The 8,929-nt window shown below is 44.7% G+C and overlaps 2 protein-coding genes across 4 annotated transcripts; one reads left to right on the top strand and one right to left on the bottom strand.

The window, feature by feature from the left end:
- Window positions 1–670: 670 nt before the first annotated feature.
- Window positions 671–6,473, bottom strand: Cep164 (centrosomal protein 164). Of its 3 annotated transcripts, none has more exons than XM_017139775.3 (4): window positions 6,335–6,473; window positions 5,143–5,555; window positions 4,328–4,439; window positions 671–4,087 (listed from the first exon to the last, which is right to left on the bottom strand). In XM_017139775.3, the coding sequence occupies exons 2-4, from the start codon at window positions 5,303–5,305 to the stop codon at window positions 781–783; spliced, it is 3,582 nt and encodes a 1,193-aa protein (XP_016995264.2). In that variant the 5' UTR covers window positions 5,306–5,555; window positions 6,335–6,473; the 3' UTR covers window positions 671–780. The 3 variants fall into 3 exon arrangements, with proteins under 3 accessions (XP_016995264.2, XP_044249986.1, XP_044249988.1); XM_044394051.1 differs by lacking the exon at window positions 6,335–6,473 and adding an exon at window positions 5,900–5,960; XM_044394053.2 differs by lacking the exon at window positions 6,335–6,473 and adding an exon at window positions 5,626–5,757.
- Window positions 6,436–8,692, top strand: Slc25A46a (Solute carrier family 25 member 46a). Its single transcript, XM_017139776.3, has 5 exons — window positions 6,436–6,574; window positions 6,645–6,770; window positions 6,841–6,992; window positions 7,055–7,394; window positions 7,813–8,692. The coding sequence occupies exons 1-5, from the start codon at window positions 6,543–6,545 to the stop codon at window positions 8,597–8,599; spliced, it is 1,437 nt and encodes a 478-aa protein (XP_016995265.2). The 5' UTR covers window positions 6,436–6,542; the 3' UTR covers window positions 8,600–8,692.
- The last annotated feature ends 237 nt before the right edge of the window (window positions 8,693–8,929 follow it).

The following is an 8,929-nucleotide window of genomic DNA, read 5'->3' as shown; positions in this document are numbered from 1 at the left end:
AATTCACAAATTTTCAGATTTTTTTTTAGATTTTTTCCGCAATTTTTTAGATTTTTTCCACAATTTTTTAGATTTTTTCCACAATTTTTCACATTTTTTCCACTTTTTCCTGGGCCAACTGGTTGGATTTCTGGATTTCAGATACCAGGCGAACAGGAACGATAGCAGGTCGACGGCTAGTTAAATCAACTCTTACTTAGGGATGGACTTTTTTAGGCACGCTCCATACAAACTCGTGACTATCGTGACACAAACACAAGAACACGAGGTTTGCCCATCCCTAATTTGAGCTTTCCTTTAAGCTAACGGATCACTTCCAGTGAGCTCGCCTCTGATTGGTCAATGGCTGGCTTCCAGGCGGCCATCTTGAAAAAAGAACCGTTATGTGAGAGAAGTCAGAAATACCAGTAGCGACCTACTACTTTTCTGCTGATTCTGTTGGCCTGGTATCAAAAATCGAGAAATTAGTCTTGAAACGCTTAAGTCGAAGATTACGGTAAATCTGGATCATTTCTAAGTTGAATTTGGTGCAAATTTTTGCCATAACGGGGAAATTTTCTCATTTTGAGCCTTTAGAATGTAGCATACTTTTCAGGGCTGCTGCTTTTGGCAGGGATTTTTTCAACTTTCCTTTATAATTTCCTTGTTTTTATGAATAAAAAAACCAGAATTAAGTATTTTCTTATTTTTAATGAATTTCTCAGATCAGACAAACAAAAGATCACAAATAGTAACTATGAATATTTTTGGTAATTAAAATATGCACTACCCATCCTTGATTCAGATATCGTTTTTAGCACCGCGCGCCGAGTTGCCAGCTGCAGTGGTAGTCGCCGTGTTGATAGAAGCCTCCCCAACCACCGATGATTGACCCGACGTGATCCCGTGCTGCATGAGGAAGTCGTGCTCGTTCTTGGCCTGCCGCAGCCAGTTGCGCAGATCCCGGGTTCGCTCCACCAGGCAGGTGGTGTAGTTGACGGCCCGCGGACTCTGCGAGACAATCGTGTTGGCCGTGAGAATGGCCGCGCCCATGGAGCTCTGCATCCGGCCGGCGGCCAGCTGGCGGTAGGTCTCCAGTCGGTCAGCCAGCGTGGGTATCGAATGGGGTATGTGAACGGCGGAGCTGCTATTTGTGCCCTCGAGGAGATCATGCTGCTTGAGGACCTGCGACCAGGCTGAAAGCTCGTGCTGCTGCTGCTGCTGTTGCTGCTGCTTCTGGCCAAAGATGTCCAGGATCTCACGGATCTCGGCATTGAGTATCTCCAGGTTTTCAATGCACTCGTTCGACTCCTGCTGGTAGTAGTCCTTCTTCTGCTTGTGGAAATCAGCGGCACTGGCTAACTCAGTGCTGCTGAAGCCGGAACTTGAATGGGAGGATAGATCACTCAAGGTGGCCGCATCATCCATGGTCCCGGGAACCAGATCCAGCATGGATTTCTCCTTCTCGTAGATGCGCAACAGGCTCTGCTCCAAGTGCCTTAGCCGGATGATCTTCTCGCCGAGCAGCGAGCGTGTGCGATGGAGATTCACCTCCATTTCGGTCAGTTCCTTCTCCTCCTGGATGAGCTGATCGATGGAGGGCTTCGGCGAGAGCGCGGTGATCTTGCGCTGCTGGCCAATCTCGCGCTGGCGCAGCCGGAAATTGGTGCGCTGCGTTCGCAGCGATTCCTTGGCGCGACGCACTGAATCGCGTTCCAGGTGAATGCGATGCTTGAAGAATTCCAGCTCGGAACCCACACCGTTCGGTTTAAGATGCGCTGAGATGGAGTCGGTGAAGGGATAGCGCAGATGGTAGGGCGCATCTAGGGTGTTCTCGGGGAACTGATCCTCGAGAGCCTCGAGCTTCTGCAGCTGATGGCGCAGGTTCTCAACGGGAGTGCAGGGTCGCTCGGTGGCTGCTCCCTTGCTAGCATAGCTAGTGGTGTCCGAGTTAAGACGCGATGTCGATGCCGATTTGGTGCGCGAAAAGACAATCCTACTCAGGCTGGACTCCTTGCTGGCCGCCTGGTTGCCGCTGCCTCCATTGTTGTTCCTCTCCAGATTCGATTGCATAGCCATGGCATTGCCATTATCGCTCACCGTTCTGGTGGATATTCCACCACTAGCAGACTTGAGAAACTGCCCATATCGTCCATTGTTATAGGTATTTGATAAGGTTGTATCCGACTGGCTGATGGAGGTGTTGTCATCCTGCTGCTGCAGCTGCAGTTGCAACTGCCTGATGTTGTAGGAGGTGGAGGTGGAGGTCTTGCTGGTCAGCTGATGATTCTTCTGGGGAACGGGGGGTTTAACCACCACTGCCTCGCCTGCAATCGCCTGATCCGAGTAGCTTAACGATCGATTGTCGCTGTTGCCCGACTGCTGCTGCGGTTTCTGGTAGTATCGCTCCAAGGAGCGCTCCATTTCATTGCCGCTGGCCGATTTGTGGCTATGACTGGGCACCATTTGCGCCTCCCTGCGCCGATTGCGCCGCTCCAGCGAGAGCTTGACATCGGTTTTGAGTCGCACATACTTCTCCTTGAGGCAGCGGTACTTGTCCTCCAGCAGCCGCTTCTCGCAGCGCAGCTTCTCGTAGAGCCTGGCCTCCTCGCCACCGTTCTTTTCCCGCTTCTTCTCGGCTTCCAACTCGCGGGCATACTTATCCCTCAGCTGGGAGAGCCGCGTGGCCTGCTCGCGACGCAGCAGCTCCTCCTCCGCGTGCAGCTCGCGTTCCATATCGCGCAGAATCTCCTCGTGGCTGCTTTGGAGTGTATCGATCCTCGCCTTGTGCTCGCCCACCAGGAGGTTCCGCTTGGACTGCAATTGACGCTCCAGCTGCCCGCGATACTTCTCCATCTGCAGCTCAAAGGCCTCCTCCAATTTGTGCTGATGCGAGGTGAGACGGAGGTCGTATTCGTGGCGGAATCTCTTCAGTTTCGCCTCGTGATCACGGCGTATGGAGTCAAAGTCGCTTTCAGCGGACATAACCGGTTTCCCAGACTTCAGATGCAGCTGCTCCAGTTCGTAGCTGTGCTTGCGACCCAGCTCGTCGAGATCGAAGGCATTGTTGCCGGTTAAAAGTGCCGAGGAATCCTGTTCGGATTTGTTGATGATAAAGCTGCGCACCGAACTGCCCTTGGAATCGGAATCGGTGTCATCGTAGAATAATTTGGTGGCCTCGCAATCCTTGGTTTTAGTAGCAGCAGTAGTAGGTTCTACTATTTTTGCTTTATTTTCCGACGACTTTTGTGGGTCCAATAGAAAGGGATTCAGACTGTAGATGCCCTCCATTAGATTCGCCTCAGTCTCGTGCCAAAGATCGACGGGCTGCTCTTTGTCTATTAAATCCTCATCCTCCTCGTCATCTGGATCATCCTCGACCACCACCTCCACATCGCCCTCATCATCATCATCATCGTCATCCTCCAAATTCTCGTTCTCGGGGGCGCTCTTCTGATCCAGATTAAAGCGCACACTCTTCTTGTCCTCCAGCGATTCAATTGCCGGCTCCATGCGATCCAATCGGCGACTTATATCGGTTATACTGGAATCGCGCAGGATGCCCTTGACGCCCGAAGGCGATGTATAGCCATCGCTGTTGCTGCGGCTTTCTAGTTGCCGACGAGTTGTAGTTGCCTTTTGGAACAGGGATATTTTAGCACCAACTCCTCCTGAGTTTTCCTCTGAACTCTCAAGTTTTCCGTTCATTTGGGCATTGGGATTCGTAGTATTCGCCTTCGATTTGCCGACCTCGAAGCCAAGCTGATAGAAACGTCCAAAGTCCTTGGAATCCTTGGGGTCCTTGGAGTCCAAAAATCGACTTTTACCTCCGCTCAAGAGATTCGGCCACTTGCGGGCCAAATTATTAAGAGGCAATGGTCCGGGGGAGGGTAATATCATCTCATCGATGCCCTGCATACTGCGAATGCCCGAGTCCAATTGCGATAGATCATCCGAGGTGTCGCCGACTCCAGATTGGGATTCACATAGCTTTTGGCGCCTGGCCTGATTGACCAGATCGCGATATATCGCATCGAGCGGATGATCCCATTGCGACTCCTTGGTTCGCGTATTGTGATAGTAATGCCCGTTTTTCTCCTCAGAGTAGCTGTAACGATATTTTAATTTAATTATTAAAATAATATTTTAATTTAGTAATCTATAGACATCGAATTATAGGCTAAAACGTATTCTAAACATTCCATTTCTAGCGATATCTGATTAAAGATATTAAGAATATTCAAAATTAGATTTTAGCTTTAACAAATTTTGACTTTTTTTTTAAAGTAAAATCTGAACGTTAAGAATACTGTTTTACATATAATGTCTAGTATTATATATTCCTCACCATATCTTCCAATCCAATGGCAATGCGGCCATTAATCCTTCCTTGGCAAGATACAGCAAATGCTGCTCCCGTTGGGGCTCGATTCCAATCAAAGAGGCATATTCGTTTATTTCTAATAAAAATAAAATGAAACATTACTTAAGAGGCTTTACAAAGAATAAATATATATCTGTATAAAAAATACTGTATTCCAAGATGTTTTTATATTGTTACATCATTATTTTTTGAAGATAAAATATAAATATACTTTTTCCCGACTGCAAACATAAAACGAGAACTAATCAATCAGCCAAATTTCGAATAAATATTAAGAGAAAACCACTTTTTTATCAAATAAAGAAAAGAAAGGGTTTTTTTTACTCTTAAAATCCATATTTTTTGTCTAAAGTTTTAGCTTAAAAGCAGCAGCAGGAAAAACGGAATGGATTTTTACAGTTTTATACGTATTTTAACAAGAAAAAATATTACAATTTCCATTGCTTATGATTTTTTAATAACAACTCATTGATTTTTCACTCTGTCCACAGTTTTTTAGGTCCTGTTTTAAAAAAAACGTAAGGATTTTTCAATTCCTGCATATGTACAATGTACATCATACATCCATACACACACATACGTATTTAGATGGTGGAAAATGTGTTAATGCCCCAAATTTCTTTTTCTTGGGCGTTACACTTTAAACTGAATAAAGTTCCTTGTTTTTCCCGAGTATATAATTTCAGGATGTGGGTGGTTTTTTCACGGAAATGCCTATATTACACCTGCATTAATAATACCTACAACTATGTACTTATTAAGCAAAAAAGAAAACTTACCCTCTGATGAAGGAAAACACGCCTCGTCGAATACCTCCTCGCAAATCACCGATGAGCCCTGGGATGATGATGATGTGGTTGAGACCGCCTTGGCCATTTGCTGTTCAGTTGTTGCTGCCGCTGCTGCCGAGGAAATCCTCTTGCTAATACTGGTGGTCGTCATTATGGGGGAACTACTCCAACTATTCTTCACATTCACTAACCGAACCGAATGAAGCTTTGAGCTTGAGCTGACTTTTCCGCTGATTGCGAAGTTATCCGTACTCAAAGTGTCGCTCAATATATTTGCATATATTATTATATTTCTCCCATTTGACAAACATAATTTTCCATATTAGTCCTCAGTGAATGCTGCCGACCGACAGAGTAAACGGCAGAGCAGAAACGGTCTCCAGTCTCCGATGCAGTTTGACCTAAAAATGAAAATATAAATACCTACTGAGTCATCGCTTATACTATATATACGGGTATATGGATATGTACGGAGCATGCTCTGAAGGCGGGTTGCTGGCCAATTATCTGGTTGGCAACAGGATATTGCCATTGCACTGAGTTTACGTGTCTGCGCAAGGCAACGATTGGGGTCCAGCTCGTTTTCAACCACGAAAACAACCAAAAAGGAACTCCTTAAAAAATTCTATTGTCAAAATACTGCTGCTATCCTTTTACTTCGCCAATTGGTGGCGTAATTTGTTCTAGATTTGCTTTCAATTCGTTATTTATAACCAAGTTCTGTTACTTTGAAAAACGTAATTACCGGAAACTAGAATCGTATCCTGGAAAAAGGGTGTATTTCACCCCATACTATTACATTATCCTTACCACAGGACCCATATGTTCTCTTTCGATGTTATCGTTTATCGGAAAAATCCTGCATTTAAATCGATAGAGCTTATACCTTTTCTTCATTTTTATATAACTTTTTTAGAACTTTAACAACTATACGATACTATAATAACATTTTTTTGCGAAGTATTTAATTTTGATGTTATGATTTCTATCAATTTAAATATTAATTTTATATATATATTTTTTTTTTATATTCATTATTTACTAATCATTTACTACAATTTAAATAAATTTATTTCTGAATTCCTTTAAATAGTGTGTATTGAATAAATATAGAATTCTATCTTTTAATTATATTTAGCTTATAAAAACATTTAATATTATTTTCAACGAAAAAGCTTACCGATAGATGTGTGTCGCTGTGGGAATGGCACATAAAGCTCATTTTCTCCTATCGATAATGCTTTAGTGGGACCTTCGATGAGATGGTGCCAGATACTTTACTTCAAAACAATTAGATATGTTTAAAACACCTCTCAACCCTACCTGAAAATAATAATAATAATATAAAAAGCGACTGCCCAGCTACATAAGAGTACGCGAACAGAGTTATGGCCGGCATAAATAACTACTCTAGCTTAAAGTACGTAATAGAGATGACCTCCTGCTGTAACATTCTAATAAATAACAATAATATTCCATTCCATTTATAGATTTCAAGCGGAGCGTGGACTTCACGATGATCATCATCAGCTGGGCAACGAGCATCATCGGGCTAGGGATCTACATTTAAATTTACCCACGACCTCTAGCCCCAGCAAACACTTGGTGGGGAGCAGGTATTCCATTTTGCATCCGATTTGTTAAATTACATAAATTCCTCAAATCCAAAATCCCTTGAATCAACAGCTTTGAGGGCCGCGAAAAGTCGATTGTGGATCATATAAACGAGGATCAGGATGCCATAGCCAGGATCCAGTACGTGGACTCGGATAATGCCTTATCACTACCGCTGGGCAAGCACAAAGTGCTGGACAAGTATTCGGATAACCAGGAGGATGGTGGGTTCTATACTAAAATAATAATATAATAATGTAATATAATATTATACTGTATATTACAGACACATCTGTGCGAAAGTACTTGGTGGTGGGCGTCCAGTGGGTCTCTTTGGTCACCGAGAACCTTCTCAGCCATCCGTTCGTCGTGCTGCGTCGCCAGTGCCAGGTGTACAATGCCTCCAGACGCTACCATCTGCATCCCTTCCAGCTGCTACCGAGCATCGTTCACCTGCATCGTAGGCAGGGACTCACCACGCTGTGGAAGGGCGTCGGTAGTTGCCTTCTGGTTCGCGGCATGACAGTGGCCATCGATGACTTTGTCTCCAAACTGACCAGCTGGCCCAAGGATGTGGATAGTCGGACGACCCTGAAGCGCTTCGGACAGCATGTTCTGCTCAAATGGTAGCTTAAATTCATTATTATACCCGTTAATCGCCATATAGCCATGTCCGTATGTCCGTCTGTCCGTCTGTATAAACGCTAAGATCTCGGAAACTACAAAAGCTAGAAGGTTGAGATTTTTCACACATATTCTTGGGCTTCCTACGCAGCGCAAGTTTATTTCAGCCCAGCGCCACGCCCCCTCTAACGCCCACAATAGCCCACTAACGATTTTAAACCGTTAAATATTTTTGAGAAGTATAAATTCAATTTTGTTGTGCATATTTATACCTTTCAAAATGTAGAAGAAATCGGACCATTCATTAAAAAGTTATATGCAATCAAAAACAATTTTTATATCCATCTCCCTTGCGCTCCCTTTAGCCAAGTGACTCTTATTATATCTCCCCTAATTCCTCTTTAATATCTTTTATAACAGCATAAGCATCGGTCTGGTGGTGCCCTTCCATGCCGCCTCGCTCGTCGAAACGGTGCAAAGCGATATTGCCAGCGAGAAGCCGGGTCTCTTCGACGTTTTCCGGGAGGGAAGTCTGCGCCTTTTCTACTGGAGCTCACCGCAAAAGGGACGCATGCTGCCCGCCTGGGCTCTGATCGGTCCGAGCGTATCGTTTGGCATCACCAAGTACCTCTTCAATCTGGTCATCAGGGGCATCTCATCGCGCATTATGCGACGGCGAATAACAGCCACGAGTTCTCAGGACAGCAGCAGTCAGGGAGGAAAGCATCACGACACAACGCTGGAGCATCAGAATGCGGAAATCTACGCCAGCCTGATCGCCATCCTAACCACTGAGGTCATATTCTATCCGCTCGAAACGATTCTACATCGTCTGCAGCTGCAGGGAACTCGCACGATAATCGACAACCTGGACAATGGCTATGATGTGGTCCCCATATTGACCAACTATCAGGGCGTCGTCGACTGCTATCAAACCACACTGGTCGCCGAGGGCGTTTCGGGGCTGTACAAGGGCTTTGGGGCCATGGTGCTGCAGTTTGCGGCACACGTGGCTGTGATCAAGCTGGCCAAATGGGTTGTGAATCAAATCGCTGAGGTCGTTTCGAATCGACCGCCGCAGCGAATAGTTCAGTACTATAATCTGGATGGCATTGCGGGTGGCAATTCGAGATCCACGACCCTGTCGCCCAGTCTTTCCAGCACCGAAATGGAGGAGACGAGTGTTGGCCAGAATTCACTAGATTAGTTTCGATTGCTAGTCCAATTATTATATGCATATGTAAATTATACGAGATAAATGTCCGAAGTTGCACGTTGTTTTTTGTGAGATACTAACATACGTTTCGTATTTTAAATAAGGGGTTTAAAGTCACAAATTATATCTGCGGTCACACGACTATCTTGCGTTGGGCACACGCCTATTTTTACGTGTAAATATATAAATTATTTGAACAGTTTTCGAAGGTAAACGCACGTTGAATGAAAAAAGCGAGGGATAAAATTGAAAATTGTCCTGTGCGATCGTTCCTATGGCAACTATATATACACAGAAAAAAAAACTATATGAAATAGGGTT

Source organism: Drosophila takahashii, chromosome X (genome assembly GCF_030179915.1).
Source record: "Drosophila takahashii strain IR98-3 E-12201 chromosome X, DtakHiC1v2, whole genome shotgun sequence".
Taxonomy (NCBI): domain Eukaryota; kingdom Metazoa; phylum Arthropoda; class Insecta; order Diptera; family Drosophilidae; genus Drosophila; species Drosophila takahashii.
The sequence above is the reverse complement of the archived record's forward strand: the minus strand, read 5'-3'. Positions and strand labels throughout refer to the sequence as shown.

What these genes read in the sequence shown, in the direction of transcription:
- Cep164 (XM_017139775.3), bottom strand. Translation starts at nt 5,305, where the DNA reads ATGACGACCACCAGTATTAGCAAGAGGATTTCCTCGGCAGCAGCGGCA. An exon ending in GTGTTTTCCTTCATCAGAGG is followed by an intron (nt 4,440 to 5,142) that starts GTAAGTTTTCTT and finishes TATTTTTATTAG; the next exon opens with AAATAAACGAATATGCCTCT. An exon ending in CCATTGGATTGGAAGATATG is followed by an intron (nt 4,088 to 4,327) that starts GTGAGGAATATA and finishes ATATCGTTACAG; the next exon opens with CTACTCTGAGGAGAAAAACG.
- Slc25A46a (XM_017139776.3), top strand. Translation starts at nt 6,543, where the DNA reads ATGGCCGGCATAAATAACTACTCTAGCTTAAA. An exon ending in AATAACTACTCTAGCTTAAA is followed by an intron (nt 6,575 to 6,644) that starts GTACGTAATAGA and finishes TTCCATTTATAG; the next exon opens with ATTTCAAGCGGAGCGTGGAC. An exon ending in CAGCATGTTCTGCTCAAATG is followed by an intron (nt 7,395 to 7,812) that starts GTAGCTTAAATT and finishes CTTTTATAACAG; the next exon opens with CATAAGCATCGGTCTGGTGG.